Source organism: Rattus rattus, chromosome 4, assembly GCF_011064425.1.
Source record: "Rattus rattus isolate New Zealand chromosome 4, Rrattus_CSIRO_v1, whole genome shotgun sequence".
NCBI lineage: Eukaryota > Metazoa > Chordata > Mammalia > Rodentia > Muridae > Rattus > Rattus rattus.
Window position 1 is genome coordinate 174,774,932 of NC_046157.1, and position 23,880 is coordinate 174,798,811.

At 44.5% G+C, this 23,880-nt stretch overlaps 1 protein-coding gene across 1 annotated transcript in view; it reads left to right on the plus strand.

Annotated features, from left to right (window-relative positions):
* The window catches only part of Man2a1 (mannosidase alpha class 2A member 1), a 163,574-nt gene that overhangs the window by 118,087 nt on the left and 21,607 nt on the right, over positions 1-23,880 (plus strand). The window contains exons 13-18 of the mRNA XM_032901717.1: positions 1,002-1,167; positions 2,593-2,814; positions 3,872-3,994; positions 6,421-6,535; positions 20,606-20,739; positions 23,667-23,808. Coding sequence (XP_032757608.1) covers positions 1,002-1,167; positions 2,593-2,814; positions 3,872-3,994; positions 6,421-6,535; positions 20,606-20,739; positions 23,667-23,808 — 902 coding nt within the window. The remainder of the gene's footprint in view (positions 1-1,001; positions 1,168-2,592; positions 2,815-3,871; positions 3,995-6,420; positions 6,536-20,605; positions 20,740-23,666; positions 23,809-23,880) is intronic.

Here is a 23,880-nt window from a genome sequence, read left to right on the forward strand (position 1 = left end):
CAGGAAAAGGAGGCAGGCATCAGATACCTCGTAGGAATAGTTATGCTTGGAACCACGCTGTAAAATGGAGACGTCCAGTGTGCTGCAGTGTGCCTGTGCGGGGTGCCAAAGATTCTGACACATTGCGGTTCATGTTTTGTTTATACTAGGAATCGCATGTTCTTGCAGATACTGACGGATGCTACCTCTGTAGTTTTAATTTTCCTTTTTATGGCTGCGTTCCCACCAAAACTTTTTTTCTCAGTAGTATTTATCTTAAAAATTTGGCCGTTCTTATAAGTAGATTTACTTTAAGTAGACTAGTTTTTAATCCCAGAACTAAGTTTCTTGAGCATAACAACCAGGGCTGTCTCTCTATAAAGTATGTGTGTGTATCGTGAGATTTGCATGAATAATCATACGAGTTACTATGTTTTACCGATCTGAACAGCAGTGTCATATTTTTATTGGAAGTTATGCCTAAATTGCAAAGGCAGAGTATGTTTTTGTTTCTGTTTTGCTGTGTTTTGTTAGTCAACACAGGGCACTGGGAGCAGTGATAACCCCATCACTGATTCTTTAGATGACCGACACAGTACATAGATGTCATTGCAACACCAGCTTCTCTTGCTGCGTGTATGCTGTGCTATCTGTTTCTCGAGGGTTCTCTCACAATGGCCCATATCATTCTTCCCCAGGGCTTGGTGGGTTTTTGTTTTTTGTCTTTGCTGTTATTTGGTTGGTCGAAATTTGTTTTTCAAGGCACAATTTCTCACTGTAGCCCTGGCTGTCCTGGAACTCCCTCTGCAGACCAGGTTGGCCTCAAACTCAGAGATCCACCTGCCTCTGCCCCCTAAGTGATTGAAGGAGTGTGCTACCACACTCAGCTTCCCTGCGCTGTCCATGGCTGCGAACCGAAGCCTTAGGGAGAGTTCGCAGAACTCTCTTAGTTAGAGAACTTCTCTTAGTTAGAGAAGCAGAAGTGCTCTGAGATTGCAGTCTTGACACCGCTGGCTTTGCAGGTACCTCGTGGTCTACAATCCCTTCGAACAAGAACGGCACTCGGTGGTGTCCGTCCGTGTGAACTCAGCCACGGTGAAAGTGCTGTCTGATCTGGGGAAAGCCGTGGAGGTTCAAGTCAGCGCAGTCTGGAAGGATATGAGAACGACTTCACAAGCAGCCTATGAGGTACGTGGCGGCCACAGACATCTGTCATGCACTGTGTGAAGGATGGGAGAGAAAGCAAAAAGGATCCATGGCCTGTACCTGCGTGATAACCCACAACAGGGCCATTGAGCTATCATGTCTAACGCCAGAGGATGTGACTGGGCGGCTAGATGACGCAAGGAAAAATATTAATATTTTTAGAAGGTAACATTTTACTACTGGCATGGGTATAATCTTTTTAAGTATGCATATTTTAGCTGGACTCTAAAATAGCTAATAAATTTTGGAATTTCCATGTCTAACTCAATGATAACCATACACATAGAACTGAGATAAATGGCACTGTTCTAATAATAATATTGGTTAGTAGTCATTTTTACAGTGATTGTGACTTAATACATCTTCAGAGAGAGACTTTAACCAAGATCAAAAATATCTTTTTTTTTGAGATTTAATTATGGAACACTAGCTCCAACCAATAGAGAATTTCTCTCCATGCCTTCTCTTTGTGGTGTGTGTGTGTGTGTGTGTGTGTGTGTGTGTGTGTGTGTGTTGTGTCTTTCTGTGTCTTTGTGTGTTTCTGCGTATGTGAGTCTGTGTGTGGTCTCTCTGTGTGTGTGTGTGTCTGTGTGTGTGTGTATGTGTCTATGTATGTGTCTCTGTGTGTGTGTCTGTGTGTCTATCTTAGATAAGCAGTTTTAAATGAACCCCATTTCCCTAGAAATGTTAAGTATTTGAAGTCCCGAGGTGATTTAAAGAGTTATAGAAACACAACAATAAACTAGCAACTTAAGAGGGAGTTTATTTCTGCTTTTTAAAAAACTGCTGCTGATGCATCTTAGATAATCATCATCCTGCAAATAAAAATGGGAAGTAGAGTCCAAGTTCAGGTCAGATTTTATAGGCAGTGGCCTGTGTCAAAAGCGAAGCAGCTCTTGGAAGACAGGGGCCAGCTCACACCGTGCCTCCTTCAGGCCTCCCTCGCCCAGTGTCTGCTGACTCCAAGATAGCATTGATGACTGGTCCTGGCTGAACTAAGTTCTATCTTATCTGTGCAGCTACACTTCTCCTTTTAACACACTGAAGTATAATTTTACAAAAGGACTTCTGATAATTAGGAAGAAAACATGGTCTACGTTAATTAAGCCCTTCCGTGCCTGGAGAGTTTCTCCCTGAAAACATCTGTTGAGAACACTGTAGGGCATTTCAAGGACGGTCATATAGTTTCATAGTTTCAAACATGAACGCCTTTGAAGGTTTCCAACCTGAGGTGATTAGACGCCTGGCTGGACTGAGGTGTGCACAACCTCACTAAGTTACTGTAGCATTTATAGAGCAACAGTATGTCCTCTTTCTAAGAACCCAGTCGGTGTTCTTACCACAAATATAAATGTTTTGCCTTCGGTAGATAACTTTTCTCTGTGGCCCCTTCTCCTGTCTTGAAAGGTCGCTTTTCTAGCTCACCTGCCACCGCTGGGACTGAAAGTGTACAAGATCTTAGAATCCCAGAGTTCAAGTTCACATCTGGCTGATTATTTCCTGTATAACAATGACGGGCAAGCAGAAAGTGGAATATTCCACATGAAGAACATGGTAGATTCGGGAGATACCATCACCATAGAGAATTCCTTCCTCACACTTGGGTTTGACCGATCTGGGCTGTTGGAGGTAAGTTCTTACCGGTGTGGCAAGCACAGATCTCACCGCGTTTCCTCTGTGTCCATGACAGTGAAGAGTGGGGAAGCCCTCCAGGCAGGCCTGCAGCTGAAGCTGGGAGACAGGGCTGCTCAGCAGCTGCCTACCTTCTGTGGTCCTCTGTGGCTCGCAGCATGGCTGGCAGCAGTGCTACTTGCCATACTGGTTAGCTAAGTGTGGTGGGTGGGAGTGTTTTATGGGGACTGTGGAAGCAGTTTAACAGAATGAAGTATCTGCTGGGAATAATGCAAAGTGAATTTTTAAGACTTTAATTCTGATTTTTAGTTCACTCTTACTATGCTTTAAAAACATACTGGCCCATGCATATTGGAAGTTAAAATAAGTCTCCTACAGAAAATTTGAGAAGCGCAGGTCTAATTTCTTTATTCCTTGCTAAAGTGTAGTGCAGTGTTTTGTTCTGACTTTAAGGCTTTAAAATCTGAGGCCGACTATGAAATTTTGATGCTAACCAAATATTTGTCACGTGAGGAGCTTACGTAAGAGTTTTTGGTCTCACTCTGCTCCCCCCCCTTTTTTTTTTCCTGAGACAGGATGAAACTATGTAGCCCAGGCTTGCCTTGAACTCATTATTAAGCCCAGGCTACCCTTAAACTTAGACAGTCCTTCTGCTGTAGCCTTTTAAGTTACATGAGCATTTAAACATTTTTATGTGAATGCATGTTTTCTTTTCATGCGTGTATGCACCTGGATACCTGGCGTCTGAGGCGGTTAAAAAGCATCTGATTCCCGAGAACTGGGGCTGTCAGCGGTAGTGAGCTGCCAAGTGGGCCCTGGGAGCAAACCCAGGCCCTCTGCTAGAGCAGCAACTGGGCTTAACACCTGCGCCATCTCTCTAGCCCTCCTTGAACACTTTTAGCCTATCCTGGTAGATTGTATTGTCGTTGTTTGTTTTTGAGCCTATCCACAGTCCCATTTGTTTTGTCTTACTGCCTCTCCGTATCTTGGCTTTCTTCATGAGGTGGCACTTTGGTAATAAGTCTCTTTGTTTACCTTGTTTTGTAATCCTCAGAAAGTGAGAAGGAAAGAAGACAATAAACAGCATGAACTGAAGGTGCAGTTCCTGTGGTACGGAACCACCAACAAAAGGGACAAGAGCGGTGCCTACCTCTTCCTGCCTGATGGGCAGGGCCAGGTGAGTACTGCGCATGTCCACTGGAACTGTGGCAGAGACGGGTGCTGCGCACATCGGTGCTGCGCATGCCCACTGGAACCACGGCAGAGACAGGTGCTGCGCATGTCCACTCGGACGGTGCTGGCGACAGAGATGAGAATGTCTCCCTAGTTTATCCTTGGACACAGATCAGCTCCAAGCTGTGGAATTGTATTTATTAAAGGTTGGCAGTTCACACTGGAAAGTTAGATGTGTCAGAGCTGGAATTCACTTAGGAACACACAAAGCATGCGTGTTCTCCATGGAGAAAGCTAATCTTGTAGACTTGGCTCCGGGGGAAGTGATTTGAGGAACCGCCTACCTGTGTAGCGCTGTGTATGCAGACACAAAGTGCTCAGCCCTGTGGAGGAGACTGCTCACTGGAGCACCTCTCTCGAGTCCTTAGGGATTTGATACAGTTTTTCCTACTCTAGACTGTAAAAGCAATGCCTGCAGTCTGGCGAATTTTGAAAATGTAGCGGATGTGAGGAAACAATGAAATCGACGGTACTGTGCAGCCAGCCCCATGAGCATCAGTGCCCACATACGGACTCGATTTTCTCCTCTTTGAGCGTCTCCACATTTGAGCATCCCCCATTTTGAGTTTTTGTCTTACTACCTTTACATATTTTGGTTTTCATTTTTAACTCAATCTGATGGCACGTGCTTTGGAGGTATAATTTTGTGTTTCAGAGTCTCCTTAAGCCACAGCTTGTCCCACTTCCTCACTAGAGTGACTTGGGATCGGCTTTCTTTGTAGTTCTCTTCACACAGTCCTGAGTATTTCTGGGGAAGCAGAGCAGAGAGGTTTTTTTTTTTTTTTTTTGGGGGGGGTCGTGTATAAAGCCAGACTCTAAGGACTTTCTGTCTACCGAGTCTCTTGCCTCTGGACGGCCTGGAGAAAAGTTCATTCCCACCGGCCCGTGTCTCAGAGCTCTGGCCCAAACTCAGAGTATTAGCCCTGTAAAGCATTCTTATAACAACACCCCCCCCCCAAAAAAAATCCTGTTTCCCCGACCTCAGGATACATTAATCTCCTTGATGCTTTGTTGCTCAGTGACTAACCTTTCTTCTGAGCAAGTTATTTTTCTTCTGAAGTTTACCGAAGCCACACACTAAAATGATTGGATTTTTAGGGATGATATAGGCCGCCCTGAGGAGGTTTGATTGTTTATGCTCACGTCAGTGAGAAATTGCAGGTTTATAGGCGGGGAAGCTTACTCCTAAGCTATTTGGATGTCTCACTTAATAGTTTCTTAAATTATATAATTATTGGCTCAGAGTCTTTGTTTTGATTTAAGAAATTTCTTTCTCCTTCCTTCCTTCCTTCCTTCCTTCCTTCCTTTCTTTTTTTTAATTAAGACTTGGTTTCAATATGTTGCCCAGGCTGACTTCCAACTCTTGATCTACCTGCCTCAGCCTCCAACCATAAATATGGGATATTATGTCTGGAAAAATAGTAATTAAATTAAATATCTGTAATCCAAATGAAAATAATAAGGAGATATTATAAAGGACAAAGTAAAAGTATTTTGCAACATCAGGGAAGGAGATAGCTGACTACGTCAGAAGAGAGTAGGTATCCAGAAACCTCCTTCCCGCCTCCCTCCCCTCTACCCACCTTCTAGATGCATGGTAGCTTTGCAAAAGGACTTTGTAAATGGTACGTATTTTATTAGCTTTAGTACGTTTTTCTATGGGTGAGGAGAACCACACGGTTCTGAGAGTCTCTTACTGCTCAAGAGCCCTGCATCGAAAGCCATGCTTCACACTCCCGTTGAGCGGTAATAAGCAATGCTTACTGAGACGCTTTGAGTTTAGTCTGACATCACATAAATTGTGCGCTTTATTCCCTAATTTTCTGGATGCTAAATAATGAAATCTAAACCAGTGATTCCCAAGTTCCTAAGTTTGCTCTCTGTTCAGCCTCATCTTCCTGCCAGAGGGCAAGGTGGTTCCAGGCTCAGTCAGCCTCACTTCGTAAACTGTACGTGAGTCTCGCATCCAACCTGCTCAGCCCCAGCCTGTACCCACCCATCTTGGCAGCAGGAGGACCGGGTCACAGGTGCTGGCTTGGGAGACGTCACAACTAAGAATGATCTCATTTTCAATAAATAACTACACGGGCAGTAGAAGAGTATAGGTTATAACGTTTGTAAATGAGGAGAACGTTTGTAGATTATCTAAGGCCAATCAAATTGTAAGCGTTTGCAAATAAAGGCTTTATGTAAGAATAAAATCTTACCATATGTCCATTGTTTATATCCTGTATATTCTGATGTTCTAAGATTTCCATGTCCAGTTATGAGTATTGAACTATACGAATGTGTCATTTCATACAATATTCCTAAACTCAGGAAAGTTTAGAAACCAAAGTGTTTTTGCTAAAAATGTCCTTTCCTCTTCAGCCCTATGTTTCCCTGAGAACACCCTTTGTCAGAGTGACACGTGGAAGGATCTACTCAGATGTGACCTGCTTCCTTGAACACGTTACTCACAAGGTCCGGCTGTACCACATACAGGGTAAGAAAATGGTGTGGCCGTCAACCACGCACACTTGCGGGTGGAGTCCTACTTTTCTTCTGCCTTTCTTACCGAACTGAGTTGTTTAGAGACACTACTTGCAGTTGTCCTGCTGTTCCTAGGCTGAAACGAACCGGAAAGGAGAACATTGCACCCCTGCCTCTTCAGATGGGTAGGAATGCCACCAGCTGACCCTGACTGCTGTAGAGCGTGGCTTGTTTCTAGGTCATGGGGGAAAGGCATCACGCTCACAGACTTTATTAGCTACCCAATGCTCAGTTTCTTGACTTCACAGTCTGAACTTAGTTTTGCATTCATTTAATTATGTCATTTCATATTTTACTAGTTTTGCTTTTTTTCTCGGCTACTAGTCATGCTCAGTTTCTTTTTTCCTCCTCGGAGCTCTTGGGAGCTCTTCCAATCGATCCATGCAAGCCCTCTACAGTCAGGAAAACTAACACGAGGCAGGACCTTGGTGCCCAACTGTGACTTCTGTGCTACAGAATGACCATTCACCACAGGAAAGCCTGTGACAATAAAATAGCCCTTTTCTGAGTTTCCCAAAACCTCCAGTAGGTCCGGACCATGAGGTGAAGGGTGGGGATCACGTTGGCCATTTTCAGTGATTCACTCCCGGAAGCGCTAACGTCACATTTTCAGCCATTTCATATTATGGGTGAGAAAAAGCACCGTGCATGAAAGTACACATGTGACTTTTGTTTTCCTTATAACATAGACACTTGCATACTCGCAACTATAACGCAGGTTACTTGAGAGGCTGAGTCAGGGGGATTTCAACTTTAAACAAAGGACTACGTAAATTAGTGAGGCCTTGTCTCAAAGCAAGGAAAGCCTAGGGCTGGACTGAGCAGTGGGGTGGTGACCCAGCACGTGTCAGATCCTAGTAGCACGGATGCTTCTCTCCTGCTGCTGGTGGCTGGGACTTTGCCTGCTGTCATAGACCAGCCGCTGACTCGGAACGTAATCCGCTCTGACGTGCCTGCCTCCTTCTGCCAAGGAACTGTGCTGTCACAACTAAGTGGCTGTCATCTTTCCTGCACCTTTGCTCTATCCTACTCCTGGCAGCAGCCCTGTCCAGACTGACCGGCGTCTTGGCAGCAGGAGCTGGGCCTCTGCGTTCACCTGGCAACTGCCAGCTCCCTGTCAGCGTCCATTTCCATTGCTGGCCTGAGTTCTCCTCTGTTCTCTGCTGGGTTCTGTCCTTTTTAGTTCCTAGTATCTCTTCCTGGATTATGCTCCCTCTCCTCCTGGATTGTGTTCCCTCTCCTCCTGGACTGTGCGTGTCCTCTCTCTCTCTCTCTCTCTCTCTCTCTCTCTCTCTCTCTCTCTCTCTCCTCCTGGATTGTGCTCTCTCTCTCTTCCTGGACTGTGCTCTCTCTCTCTCTCTCCTCCTGGATTGTGCTCCCTCTCCTCCTGGATTGTGCTCCTTCTCCTCCTGGATTGTGCTCCTTCTCCTCCTTGTTCCGGTTCAGGTGCACAGCTTTTGGCAGTGCTGCAGTGGGCAGGTTCCTCTCACTGCCAAACTGAACAGCCTTGCACGTCAGCATCCGCTGGGGTCTGGTTCTTGACCTAGGCTCACCTTTACTCAGCATTCATAATTTAGTCACTTAGTTGCTACATAAGTATTTCTAAATCTAGGAGTATAATTTCTTGCCAGTTCTTGAAATCTCTGGAAGTCTGGCCTCTAGGGAATGGAGGTATTCTTAAAATAAACTGGTTTTCTGAATAGGGCACAAACAATATTGACATAGGTTTTTGTTTTTGCTTTTGTTTTAATGCAAACTCAGTGTTGCCTCTGGATTTCTCCATGGGTAGAATAAACTTGTGATGACACATTTTTGTGCCAGTATTAGATTTTTGTTGCTCAAAAGCAGGAGGGTTTGGAAATGTGTTCAGAAGGACAGGTGAGGTAAATGTGAAGTTAGCTGAGAGCGCTTTTCTGAGTGAGCTTCGTTTTAACCCTGAAGTCAGCAAACAGAGACGGGAAGTGACAGATAAACCTTGCCTTCTTTCTTGCCCTGAGCATTTGTGGGTTTTGTTTTGCTGTTTTGTTAGCTTGCTCTCTTTTTATTCTAAAATGGAAGTGGTTGTGTGGGAGATGAGACACCTGAATCATCTAAAGGGCTTTTTCCTAAACCATATCACCTCCCACATCTGAGGTTGACCTCCTCTCAGTGAGTTTGCCTCTCAGAAGCGATTAGCCACACGCAGGAGACACTTAGCCTTTCTTTTCCCCTTGGTCTCTGTGACCCGCTCCTGTCTGAGTTGCTGTTCCATTGTCTTCAAGGACTCTTCGTGTAGGTTTTGGTTCACTGAGGTTTTCATGAAGTCACTTAAAGCTTGAGGTAGGAATGTGCAGTCTTCAAGTGGACGATATTTGGAGTTTAAAATATGATGAAGTTTCTAGGTGTTTTAAAAACACCCAGGAATCCTTGAATATGCTACAGTGTGGCTTCCTGAGTTAACAGGTATTTAGATGACTAAATGCTCAGTCAACAGGTCAGTTTCTTATGTAGGAAGAGAGCTATAGGCAGTGTGTCTGTTTCTATGGATGGACTCTTAGCTAATATTTTAAAGTACCAAGAGACACCTCAGATTTAACCTCCTGAGCTGTTTCTGTATCAAGTCTAATTCCCTGCCCTCTCCAACGTACCCAATATACTGGACAAGTATTAACGAATGAAGCCTGTCTGTTATTGTCATTAAGATTCTTCTCAATTAAAATTTTTATCAATATTTTCTTTTTTAATATTTACTTTAAGCTTTGTGAGCTCACACGTACACATGGGTGGTGGTGTTTGCAGGGTCCAGAAGAGGGCGATGGATCCCTGGACCTCAGTGTTACAGGCTGAGACCAGTGCTTGGGTCCTTGCAAGAGCAGTGTATTCTCTTAGCCACTGAGCAGCGTCTCTAGCCCCTTTATTAAGATTTTAAGTTAGCATACAATGTAATGGTTTTCCTTACAGCATTTCGAACAAGTACCAAATTAATGAGATGGGAAGTAATGGGGTTACTAATATTGTTTTCTCATGTACACGCCATTGTATCAGGTTGTTATCTGTTAGTTTTACAACATATTTTATTATCGTTTAGCAACACTGACTAATAGAGAGTTCATCTTACAGATTGTCTCTTAACTGATAGTCTGGGTTCAGTATTCAGTTTAATGAACTAGTCTTTCCCTACAATGCAGAGCTGACCAAAGATCCTCTCAGTCCCCCGTGTGGGTCCCACCTGCTTTTTGCATAACGTAACTTCTGTCAAGAACATAAATCAGACACTTTCTGGCTTTCACTGACCAGTTGGTGGTTACTGATTGTGAGAACGACGGAGTGGAGAGGCCTTGGTACAGCCCCCGACCAGATTGAATTATGGTCTATTTACGTTCGCCGCAGATTTGGAAAATAGCTAAGTTCAGTTGAAGGCTCACTGTTCCTTAAAGTCACTTAGCTCTTCACAAACACCACGTTTAAGGGCTGGAGAAGTGGCCAGGTAAGAGCAGTGGCTGTCCTTGCAGAGGACCCAGGTTCAAAGACCAGCACTCACGTGGGTGGCTCAGAAGCATCCCTAACTCCAGTTGGAGGGAATCTCTTCTCACCACCTCAGGCACTTCGTGCCTGTGGCAGGCAGACAGGCAGACAGACAGACAGACAGAACGAAGGAAAACACACACACACACACACACACACACACACACACACACACACTAAAGAACTAAATTTTTTTTTTGGTTCTTTTTTTTCGGAGCTGGGGACTGAACCCAGGGCCTTGTGCTTCCTAGGCAAGCGCTCTACCACTGAGCTAAATCCCCAACCCCTAAGAACTAAATTTTAAGAAAACCAAATAGGTTTGTCTTTTCAGTGTCTCTCTCACATCACTTTCAGAAGGGTTCTGGAAGAAATCTCAAAGGAAATCCTATGCTCACGAACTTTGAAAAATCAAGACCAGCACAGCTCCAGCCATGTCTGATGAAATTCTTGGATTTTGGGGTTGGGGGTGACTAAGAAATCCATTTATAACCCGCACAACTTAATCTGATACCCCTTGGAACCATTCGGAGTCATCTTCTAGAAGATTCGTTTGTGGGAAAATGATATTTTCTCTGGACATAGATGGGGAGTAAGAATTGATTTTCCTATGCATTAGGCTGACGCTTGAAGCTTCCTCGTGTTCCCCTTCTGAGGGAGATAGTATATGACCCGAGCATGTGAGGTGTTTGAGACTGAACAGCTACAGGACCAGCATAGCGATCTACCAGCGGCGTGGCCAACTAAAACTCCACCTCTTTCTAGATGTATTTATTCCGCTTCTTTAACGCCCCAGTTCTCTGACATCAACCGCACTTTGATAAATTAGGTTGCTATGGGTTACCAGCACATCACGTATTTTTTCGCTGGCAACAGGTTTAGGTCGTAAATCCATTAAATGTCCTCCGTCCAGCTCCCTGCTGCCTGGAGGCTGCGTTTTCCTGGACAGGTAGTTGTGAATGAGTGAGAATGTGTGTGGGAGCCATGTTTCAGCCTTAGGAGAAATATATGAAGTGAGTATTTTTTTTTTCTCTTTTCAACAACATATCGTGACAGTACTATATACGTGTAATGGGTCTTGCTAAAGGAAAGCAAGCGGCCCGAGGCAAACATGTAATGGATGCTGTTTAAAGCCCAGGAGGGGAGTCCTTTGACCCAGAAGGCTGGGGATATCCCGGACTGCTGTAACCAGGAAGCAGAGGGCTCAGGCCTCTGGGCAGTTCTGAGGTGTTATGTAAAACCCAGTGGCTTCATTAGGATGCTTGCCCTTTAGAGGCTCAGGATGGCCTTCCCCTGGTGAAACGGGTAAGGTATAACAATTGAGGATGAGGAAGCCCAGTCCTGGTGCAAACCCTTCCTGCGACTTCTCAGAAGGCTACACAACCCTTTGGACTTATCCCTTAAGTTCTTGATAAAATAACTCTCTTAATCTGTAGAAAGCACACAGGGCTAACTGAGTCATCAGAGTCTTCCTAACCCTCAGGAGCCTCTGAGATCTCCCATGCCTGACGGCTCATTCTAAAGTTGTCTGCTAAGGCTGCCTGAGTCAGGGGCCTTCAGCCCTGGGGTCCGCCCCTCGTAACCAAGACCTCAGAGTTTTACTGAAGTTGTTCCCTATTTGTATAAAAAGGTTCCCGAGAATTTTGAAATGGCTTACAATCAATCTCCTGCTTCCCCAGAGCTATATTCTGTATTTAGCGTAAGAGTGAGAAGCATCAAGTTGGCTAAGCAGACCTAGGTAATTAAAGCATTTTTGGACTATAATGTGCAATTGCCTGCTTAAGGACCTTTTCCTCTTAATTGGATCTTTTAAAAATTGAAATAAGTCACTGTGTGTGGAACCTGATTATTCCCTACGGGCCTGCGAGGGAAGCTGTTTTAAGGGTCCGTAAGTACATTCTGCTTACACCAGTTCAGACTCGGGCTGCCTCGGCTGCCTTGGTGTAACTGCCACGTCAGACACGGCCCCTGAGCAGGGAAATGGCGCCCCTGGTCAGTGTGTGCTTCGCTCAACCCTGATTCTTGGTCCCAGGATCAGAAGTGCCTAAGAAGTGCAGATACACGGTTCCTCGCTCTAAGTCTGCAGTGGTGACAGCTGCAGAGTCCACATCGGGGGCTTTAGTGGGGATAAGCGAGTTATGATACAGGAAGCCGGGTGACCTGGTAAGTGCCATAGTCATTCAAGAGACAGAGTGAGCCGGACAAATTACATAATTTGTATTTCAAATATAAAAATGACCCAAGAATGGTCATTGGAGTTAAGAGAGTTGGAAGATTAGGTGCAGGGGGTGAGTTTTAGGGTGGTGGGTCTTGGCAAAACATCAAGATGGGCAGAAAGAAAGGAAAAGAAAAGGGGGTTGGTTAGGTCAAACCTTGTTTCCTACACAAAGAACTCTGTCGCCTATGTGATTTTTAAATTGACACACTATTTTATTTGCCTATTCAACCAAGTGCAAAGTACGTCATTTTGCTTAACATTGACGTTTAAAAATAGACATGCCCACGAGTGGCAATTCATCACACAGTCATGAATTTTCAAGGAGGTTGTACAAACTGTTCCCTGGCGGTCCCCATTCCACACCTCCATTTTCTTCTTGTTGTCCTCTTCGCATTCTGTGTCCCCACGGGATATATCCTAATACTGGTCCCCCTGGGATATATCCTGATACTGCATTTTTGTGTTTGAGAATCTCGTTTGTTCTTGACTTTTCGTAACTTCTCCGAGACTGTAATCCTGTCCGTTGAGCATGAATGTGTGCACAGATGTCTGAAGGTTAAAAACTCATCCTTCAGCTCTAAGTGTTATGTCTTCCTGGGTTGAGTTATTGCAACAATGTAAATAATACATTACTGTTTTGAGAATTTGTTTTATAAACTTTAATGGAAATGTTTCTCTCGGTTAACTGGACCTTTTGGTTTTCATAAGTACCAGATGCAAAGGTGGGTTACTTATATAGATTAGAAGCTGGTAATGGGGGAGGAAAAGGGTATAGGACAATCATTTAATACCGAACTCCTTCTGAGTCAGGCACTGTAGGTCCCAAAATGACTATCAAAACATTTTTTGGTTAGTTATTTTAACGATCATGTGCCTGTCAACCTGATTGGGTATCCCTTCCATTTTGTTAAGGGCAAACAGTTGAAAAATATGTTTGACAGAAGTATTTGATAGTCGTTTACAAGTCTAATCAGACACCAGTATCTCAAATTATATTTGCTCAGCACCCATGTGAGTGGGAATGGGTGAGAAGTGTGCTTCAGTTCCACACTACCTACCCTTCCTCCTCCCTACTCCCTCCTTCCTCCCTTCCTCCTCCTTCCTCCCCTCCTCCCCTCCTCCTCCTCCCTCCTCCCTCCTCCTCCTCCTTCTCACCTCCCTCGGCCCCTCCTCCTCCCCTCTTTGTGTCTCCCTAGTGTGCAAGTAGGAGAAGTATATTAAATGCATGGTAGAAAAGGAAGGTTTGCAGGCTTGTGTCGCTATGTGGCAGGATTGTTTTGGACAGATGAACATGTCCGATTGCTCAGTCCCTCTCAGTGCAGACAGAGATGAGGGAGGGGAGACAGACACAGAGAAGTCACAGTGTTTCCTGAGCCTCGAGGAGGTAGGGTGACGTAGATGTCCCATCTGTCCCATCTGAGGATGAGCGCTCTCAGTCACCCAGGACCAGTCAGCACTTTGTTATAAGTCTCCACGTGGACCACGAGCCACTGCTATGAAAAGCTTCTCTGATCACGGGCGAGAGCAGCATGAATTTATGGACAGTAACACAAATATTTAGAAGTCAATTTAACATGACAACAAGGCAAAGCAACACCTAAATCCAGGGCCCATGGCCTCCCTTACTATGATTTCTGACTCTAGCTACAGCATCAGGCGTGCATTTCCTTCTGCGGAGCAATCTCAGAAAAGAGCGGTTAGTGTTCTGGTTTCCCATAAGTGTCAGCGTGCACATCAGGTCATTAGAGAGGAGGAGTCTCAATTGTAGAATTACTGACATAAGACTGGTATGAACATATGTCTGAATTAGTGACATAGAAGCCCACTGTGGGTGGCACCATTCCTTAGGAAGGTCATCCTCGTCTGTGGGTGTGTCCATGAGTGTGTGCATGTCCCTCAGTGGCGGATTGTATCTGTACAAGTACAGTATAAAATAAACTCTTGCCTGAATTAGTGACATAGAAGCCCACTGTGGGTGGCACCATTCCTTAGGAAGGTCATCCTCGTCCGTGGGTGTGTCCATGAGTGTGTGCATGTCCCTCAGTGGCGGATTGTATCTGCAAATACAGTATAAAATAAACTCTTGCCTGGGTTGTTTTTGGGGGGGTGGGGTGGGGTTGGAGTATTTTATCTTAGCAACAGAAAAGTAATTAGAACGCCACCATAAATAGTCTTGCGACTAACGTACCAGTGGGCACCTCTTGCCTGCTAGTCAGTGTTGTAACATGTGGGGGTCAACACTGCTAAGATGATTGATGTCGGTTCTCCCCCAGGCTCCTGTATAGCGCCTTCCAGGCTATGAAAGCGAGGCAGCAGGGAGAGTTTCCTGGCCAGTTCATGATCGCTTTCTCTGTATCCTGCAATGAAAGTCTGTAGCGTCTTCAGTAATCTGTGGTGGGCAACCAAGAGCAGTGGCAGCATCTCCCTTAATAAACTACCCTCAGTGCCCCAATTCTGGTTTCCTGGTTTGCACACGTACTCCGGGCTAAACACACAGCCGCACACCTAGACAAACAATAGATTTGAAGCTATGGTCCACATAGGAACATGTGGCTTTTCTTAGTTGGGTACAGGCCACATGCCCTCATCCTTTCTTGACCTAATCACAGGGTGAGGGCCTCTTATAAGATACTGGATTCTTGCTGGGAAGTGTTCAAGGCTCTCTTGATTTTTATTCTAAACCCTTTCCTCTCAGTAGATTTCCTCTGATTGGATGTGGCAAAAGTGCTCTCTGATTTAGCAGAATCTCTCCCTTGGGGAAAAAAACTATGCTGTGTATTTCAGAACTGTGCAATGAGATGATGTGGAGAGGCCAACACCAGTCTGTTCAGCACCACGTAGATTTGGCAAAGACAAGGGGCGTAGGGTGTGGGCAGGAGGGAATGGAAGCGAGTGGGGGCGGTGGGTGGAAACATCCTCTCTGCTGATCAGAACTGATCCCCCACCCCCTACCGTCATGCAGAGTCTTTACACCTCTGCATACTCCCCGTGCCTTACCTTCCACAGAGGCAGAATAAGATGGCCTCCAGCTTTGCTCTCTCAAGGAATATGTATCTTAGGTCACTAAGCTAATTCTAAGCAAATATTAAACAGTCAAGGCTTCCTCTGTCTTGTCCCCATCCTCCTGACCTATTCAGTGGGGAGGCCCTGAGGATACCAGCACTGTTTGTCTGTCCATCTGAAGCCGCTATTTGAAAGTTAAAAATGTGACTGGACCTCCTGCTAGCGACCCATTGTGCTCTTGGTGTGTAGGAAAACATCCTTTCCTTCCAAGTGCTGTAATGTACTTTTATGCATTACGCATACAAACTCTGCTGGATAGAGAGCTGCCCTGTTCTTGTCCTTTGCAGCACTGTGCCCGCAGCATGGTGGTTTTCTAGTCATTTCCCTCTTTACAGACATCTGGTATGTACTCTTAGAAGTGGTAGTCAGAGGACATGCAGGTGTCTGGTACTACCGTGGGCTCCTCTCAGCTCTGAGGTGGCGAGGGTCACTCCTGGGCCTCTTGGCTGAGATGGCATGCAGTGCAGTCAGTAGGAACTGTGGAACAGAGCCTGTGCCTGGAGTCATTTTTAAATAAACCTCATTATAAAAGGCTTGCAAATGAAAACCACCAGAATTAACCAGATCCAAAGACTATACAACTCACTGAACCTATACAGTTAGAGTAGCCAAGTTTTAAAATACGTATTATTTTCTTGACTTCTAAGGAAAGAGGTCTTTTAAAATTAGAGCTTGGCTGCTATTGGATGTCTCCTGAGGGGCTCTGCCAGAGCCCTGCTGATACAGATGAGGATGCTTGCAGCCAACCCTTGGACTGAACAAGGGGACCCCAATGGAGGAGTTAGAGAAAAGACTGAAGGAGCGAAGGGGTTTCCAATACTATAGAAAGAACAACTATAACAACCAACCAGACCCCACCAGAGCTCCCAGGGACTAAACCACCAACCAAAGAGTACACATGAAGGGACCCATGGCTGCAGCTGCATATGTAGCAGAGGATGGCATTGTCAGGTATCAATAGGAGGAGAGGCCCTTGGTCCTGTGAGGGCTTATTTCCCCAGTGTAGGGGAATGCCAGGGTGCTGAGGTGGGAGTGGGTGGATGGGAGAGGGAGTATCCTCATAGAAGCAGGTGGGAGTGTATGGGGGGGAAGGGGATAACACTAGAAATGTAAATACATAAAATATCCAAGAAAAATTAAAAAATTAAAAAAATAGAGCTTGAGGCTGTTTTGTAAAGAGTCTCCAGTGCTGACAAGCCTTAGCCCTTAACTAGATTTCAGTAGGCTGCTCTCATATTGGATCAGTTCAACCTCTATCCCCCTTTCCTGTCCCCTTTCTTCCCTCCTCCCCTTTCTCTCCCCCTTCCCTCACCCTCTCTGGCTCTCCTCACCCTTCATCTAAACTCTTTCTACTCAGCCACTGCAAGCATGGTTTCCTCTCCCAGACCTTTCCCGTAGAGCAGTTTCACTTCCCCAGTCACTGGTCTACTGGAAACATGGTGACTAAGAAGTGTAGCTGCGATGCCTCGGTACTGTTAGCAAGTGACTTCCTCCGAGGCTAAGGGGCAGGGTTAAATATGGTGTCAGTAAGTGTCCATGCCAGCTGACTCCTCCCATGCCCTCCAGGTTGTGCCGTTCAGTCAGCAGACATTCCAGCAGGCCTGTACACTGCCAGGAGCCCACATTCATGTGTGTGCTTGCCCGTGATGAAAATCGCTATTTCTTCGTTTTTCCAGATACTTTCACTTTCTCTCACGCCAATCCGGTTTCCTCCCATGCCAGATTATTTCTGTTTGATGAGGGATGTGTCTTTCTTTCTTGGTTATTTCCATTGAGCGGTGAGTCAGCCCTTAGTGTGCTCAGAGATTAGAAACGGAATGTAAGGATGGTGCGTAAGGTAGCTTGTCTGTGAGAAGCCAGGAAACTGTGAGAAGACACAGTGCAGAGGCTCAAGTCTGCCTTACACCCGGACAGCAGCTCAGGGAGAGACCTGCTGGCCTGTTGGTTGGTTTGTGCACTGCTTCGTAAGCGCCTCTCATCTGGCCTTATGTTGATAAGGACAAGCACCCTCTGCTCTTCTTTCCAGCAAAAGGGCAAAGTCTTAGCACTATCTTCTCTCTCGCGTGGCTGCCCCCTAGCTGCAGCTTTGCTCCTCCCTCGTCAAAGGACCAACCTTGTACAACTGAAAACGTTTTTCTTTCTCAAGATTCCAGAAAACCCACAAGAACCTAGAAGGCCCTGGTTGTACAAGCCAGAGAGACCCCCTTTGGTAAATTAGCTTTCTTCCTGTCACTTACTGTAGAGAGCACAGACCAGCGGCCCTAATCGGCCTCTAGGGTGATCTCTAGTCAACCCTCTGCCCTCTCAGGAGGAGCTCAGGGAACTCGTGACACAGAAGACCAGGTTGGCAGTCCTCCATCGTAGCCATACTTACAGGTTATCCTTGTGAGGACTCCGGCGTACTGACTTGCTTTTTTTTCCAGTCACGGGACTTTTGTTATTGTTTTTCCATAATAGGCATTTTAAGTTTGAACTTAGTTTAGAAGACTACCCTGCATCGGAATTTCAATCAATGCCTTGCAGATTTGTGAATGAACGTAGGGCTCTTTTTGAAGTATTTGTTGCCACAACAGGATCTGAGCACAGAATTGAGCTTGAGAAAGATGACTTTCTCAATGGAATAATTTATCATTGCCAGAGGTAGCATGAAATTATTAATTTTTCCCTTAAAGCATGTTCTTTGTAAATGTTTTCTGGAGAGACATGAATTGAAATTAATGATATTCTCTCTTGTTAGGACTTCATTTTATTTCATGAATTCTTTTGACCCCTGAGAGAATATCTAATCTAGAGAGAAGGAAAGATAAAACTCCAGCAGAAATCCTTCAGGCACTGCCAGTGAGCTGGAGTTAGCTTCCTGTCACCATCTGTGCTCCTCCAAGCTACATGAGCACTTTCATTTTTGTTGGGGATCTAATTTTGAGGGTATGGGTGCTGGAGATTGAACTTGGGGCCACACTTATGCTAACTACATGCTCTACTACTGAGCTGCACTGCACGCAAGCCTCGTGATATGTAGTTGGTGTATCTTACGTTCATTCCATTTCCACATGCATTTCATTTTAGCTTAAAAACATCCCAGTTTCTGTAAACATAAAAGTAATGTTTGCATTCAGAGTGTATATCAGAGCTCAAAGAAGATTGTATTGTATTATGTAACACACACACTCTCTCTCTTTCTCTCTCTCTCACACACACATTCATTCAACTTAGATTGTATTGTAGTATGTAATACACACACACTCACACACACATACATGCAGCACATACACAGGCACGCACACACACATGCACATGTGTGAACACACGTGCACACAAACACACATGCACACACATGCACACTCACACACATACTCATTTAACTTGTCAATAGTAGTGGAGGTAATCTTTCTTTTAAACTATCTGGTTCATAGTTCTGATTTATGGCTGTTAAAAAGTGCCCCCCCCCATTTCCTCCCCATTCCTGGCAGTTGTACCACATGAGTTGAAAACATGAGAGACTGAGGTTGGCACTGGGGGAGGGATTTGAATTGAAGAGCCTTGCACCAGAGCAGAGTTCTGTGCCTTTCTGCAGATTCTATTGGGAGAGGCTTCATCCTGTTCCTGTCTTCAGCACCATATTATTGTTTATTCTCCATGTTGCCTGTGTTCGTGTCAACTTCACACAAGCTAGAGCCACTTGGGAAGAGGGAACCTCAGAGGAGAAAATGCCCCCACCAGATTGGGAGAGAATCCAGGTCACTGTGAGCAGTGCTGCCCTGGGCTGTTGTTCAGAAGCTGTTAAGAAAGCAGTCTGAGCAAGCCATGAGGAGCAAGCCAGGAAGCAGCCGCCCTCCATGGCTCCTGCATCAGCTCCTGCCTCCAGGGTTTACTCCACAGTCTTGTCCGACTTCCCTTCTCGGTGACCCATATAGGGACATATAAGCTGACACGACCCCTTCTTCCTCAGGTGACTTTGGTCACGGTGCTTCATCACTGCAGTAGAAACCCACTTAGAACAACAGAATCCAGTGTGCTCCCAGACACTGTAGTGCCTGAACTAGCAGTAGTGCTGCATCCTTTGCCAAAGCCCCAAGACGCCTCTCTGACGTGTCGTCACTCTGTCGGAGGAAGTGGGTTCTTCTTGGCTCCTATGGAAAAGAGGTTTCCTTTTTTTAGTCTTCTTCCTGCTAGCTGTCAGCATGATAGGACTCATTATATACACACATTCATGTACACACATACACAGACATACATATACACACACATATTAAACATACATATATACATACATACAAGCACACACATATACACATACATATACACACATGCATATATACACATACATATTATACATACACATATGCATACAAACACACACACATCACAAGACTCAGCGTTGGCAGAGGGCCAGGACTAGGTCTTCTCTTCCGCCTGCTTTCCCTGCGTCATGGAGATGATGCTGTACTAACTCCCCTCCACATACTCCATCTCCTGTAAATGTGTTGAATTTCTACGCAACACCTCTCTTCGTCTCTGAAATTGACCCAAGGCTTCCCTGAGGACCCAGCAATGCAGTTAAGGTAGCGTTTCAAATAGATACTAATAAGCCACATTAGTTTTCAGCAAAGAATTATAAAAATCTAAGATTGGCACATCTTCAAGCTGTCTTCTCCTTTATGTTGTAGAAGGCAGAATGGATGTTCGGGCCATAACAGGAGACCCAAAGGGACAAAGAAACACAAATAAAATTGATTTAATTGCCAAGGCTCCCTTTGAATTACAATCCCTACGTACCAGCATGTTAATAAAGCCCCTAGCTATAGATTATCTCATGGGAGCCCAACCCCTTATACGACACTGAAAGGGTGGTAACACACTGTAGAGAGAGCAGGGTGTAAACTCAGTGGTTCCTCATTTTAGGGCCTCAGACAGGGCAAGGTTGAGGTAAGAGGCTGGCCTGTGGGCTGGTCTGTCCTCACTTCCTGCCTTCCTTCCCCTCAGAACCATTGAGAACTGTGTGGCACGCCATACTCCTGCCTCCTCTCAGCCTCTGACTGAATTCATACAGCCTTAGGTAAATTAAATACCATCTCCAGTGTGATATCAAGGAGAAAATGTTAAATTGTTTCACCATCCCATATCTGAGAGGTGATTAAGAATGAGAAAACAAGGAAGTATATGGGAAGAGATTGTACGTCTATCTAATAGGTGTGGAGGCAATAAGTGCTCTTGCTAATGTGTATCTCCTTTTAAATTTAGGAATAGAAGGCCAGTCCATGGAGGTTTCTAATATCGTGGACATCAGGAGTGTGCATAACCGTGAGATTGTAATGAGAATTTCCTCCAAAATTAACAACCAAAATAGATATTATACCGACCTAAATGGATACCAGGTAATTTTCTCTAAAATCACTGTGATGGCTGTATTTATATGCCGTTTTATATGAATGCATGGTGTTTGCAGGGGATATATATGTTCATGTGCAGATCGTATAGCTTTCATGCACGATAACTGTCCAGTTGATTTTTGAGTCACTTCTAAAATATTCCTAAAGTTGCCAACTATTTCTAGAACCAAGACAGCTTTAACGGACATGTGGAGGTTTACCGTCAGATTCCCAAAGTTGGAAGAAGTCTTTGAGAGATTATGTTTTTAGAATTATCTACTTATAAAGCTAAGGGCTGGAGAGAGTGTCACCTGGAGGGGAACTTGTTTAGTTCCTGACACCCATGTTAGCTGGCTCATAGCCACCTGTAACTCCAGTCCCAGGGGTCGGCCTGTCCAGGCACTTAGATACATAAGGAAACATAAAATCTCTCCCTCCCCCCTCTCCTCCCTCTCCCTCCTCTCCCTCCCCTTCTCCTCCCTCCTCTCTCTCATTCTCTATCTCTCTGTCACACAAATATTTTTTTAAAAAATCTTTAAATATGAGAAATTGATGACCATTAATATATTAAACACTTTTCTAAAATTGTACATAAAAGGAAACGCAATTGGGGATTGAAAGATACCTCTTTTTCTTCATAAAGAACTCGCATACACACGTCACGGATTCCTTGGGATATAGTAATGGCGGCTCTTAAGTTTTACGGCCTCTGCATCCGTTCACATCGCGTGGATGTGCTGGGGTGTACGCCACTCTGGAAATGTGGGCTGCTACACATGTAATCAAAACTATCACACAGAATTATATATAACACATAGGAAGAAAATCAATTCTTACATTTTATTTGCACCTTACAGATTCCTTTAATTGTGCTTAAGAGAGCTTTTTGGACTGCAGTCTTAATTTCTATTATTTCTAGTGTATATGTGTGACGTCTTTTGAATAATACCACTAAAAACATGGGCATATTTTTGACGCATTTGCATTTCAAAAATTCCTGGCTATGAATAGAAATAATTTCACAACATATGCTTTTTTACTTGGTCTGATTTTCAACTGGCTATAAGTGGAAAGGGCTGGATAATTTTCTCTTCTATGATTTCCTGCAAAAAGTTAAATTTAAGCCTTCTCCAGAGAACAGAAATCACAGCGCATATTCTGATTAGCACACTAATTCTGCTGCGGCCCTTTGGGTCTCAAGTGAAACTCTGATTCCATGGTGATTCATTTTCCTTATGTACAAAAAGAAAACATTTTCTTAACATCTCACAGAGACAAATGATTGTGTATGTTGGTTTACATGTGAAAAGGAAAACTTAGTAAAAACTGAATCACTAAAACTGTGCATTTTATTGCAGTGATAAGGCAAGATACTGATATGATTTCTGGTCCACAGTGTAAATATTTCTTATAATAAGCTCCATTTTAACCTATGGAAATAGTAGTTCTTGGGCAAAACTAGACAGACTCATGGGAGAGGACAGGAAGAGCACAGCTAAGGCGCCCCCTGTGGGCCCTTTCACAACTTTAAAGCTGTGCTCTCCTCAGCCGTGGAGGAGACTTACTCAGAAACAGAGCTTTCTCTGGAGGTGGCCTGCCTGCTTGCCGCCTTGACTTCCTCTCTGTCCATCTCTTTTCCTCATCTTAATCACTGCTTCCTCTCCTAGGGTTGCCATGAGTTTGTTTTACCACAAACTGGGTCTCTTAAAAGAACAGAACATTATCCTTTCATTCTCCTGGAGGCCAGCTGTCTGGAGCCAGGCTGTGCACTAGGCCACCTTCCCCAGAGACCTCTCCTGCTGCTTCCCAGCATCTTGCATTCACATATAGGCAACCCCTGGTGTTGTTTGATGCTTGCTCATCACCTTCCTCTGTATCACCTGATGTCCCCACATTGTCTCTCTGTGTATCCACATTTCTGTGTTACAAGGATGTCTGGTTTAGGCCATGTCAATTTCTGAAAACGGTTGTCTCACAATGAGATCAGTTTCTCGGGTTACACTTAACTATGAATTTGAAGACACTCAGCGCAGCCAGTAGGCGGTGGGGACTCGTGAGGGCTGAGGATGGTGAAGGTCAGATCTGGGATAAGCGTAGTCAGGACCACTTTCCACTGCTAGGTACTCAGTTCTCGTGAGTCACGGAACTGATTTTCTGCATCTACTGTCCTTGAGTCTCGTTTTAAACTTTCACAAGTTTAAACATGGAGGTGGCATTTTGAAGTGGTAGGAGTAAAACTCAGTGATAACAGAGTCCCGAGCCGGTAATGGCTTTTTGACAGCCTCACGAAAGGTAAAAATCTATTTCATGCTTTCAAACCCGAGGCTGCAGTGCTGGAATTCAGAGCTATCTCAATTTAAAGTAAACAAGAGTAAACACTGGCATTTTTTAACTATGAGTATGCACTAGACTATAATGTAATATGTCGTTTTTTAACTATGGGTACGCACTAGATTATAATGTAATATGTTAGAGGACTTGGTGGCAAGATCTGTGCTGTTCATTAAAACTGACTCGAGAATAATAGCTATTTCTTGAATGGGGATGGAGAGCTATTGTGCTTAGCATTTATTACAAAGACAGCGTTAGATCTAGATGAAAAACGAATACTTAATACCTTCATAATTTGTTTTATGCAAATATGGGAAGCCAGAAGCTGGGCATTTTTTTTATCATGACTTTAAACAGAAATGCCTGTTTTAAAATCCGGAGAGTTTCTACCTTTTACAGTTAAAAACTGTCTTCTGAGGGCCTTGCGGTTTCTCTGTGTATGATTTTAAAGAGTGTTTTGATTTTAAAATATTTCTTTGCATAAACAAGAACAGAAATTGTGCCCTTTTTCTTTGGGAAAAAGGTAACTAACTAATCTGATTTATAAAGGTGTGTGTGTGTCAGTGATGCATGTACAAAATAAGAATTGCTTGGTTTCCTAGATTCAACCTAGAAGGACAATGGCCAAACTGCCTCTTCAGGCCAATGTGTACCCGATGAGCACAATGGCCTACATCCAGGATGCTGCACATCGGCTCACACTGCTTTCCGCTCAGTCTTTAGGCGCTTCCAGTATGGCCTCTGGTACGTGTCGTTAATATTCCACTCTGAGGGCTCTTAGTTCTAACTATGTGATATTTCTGTGGTCCAATATAT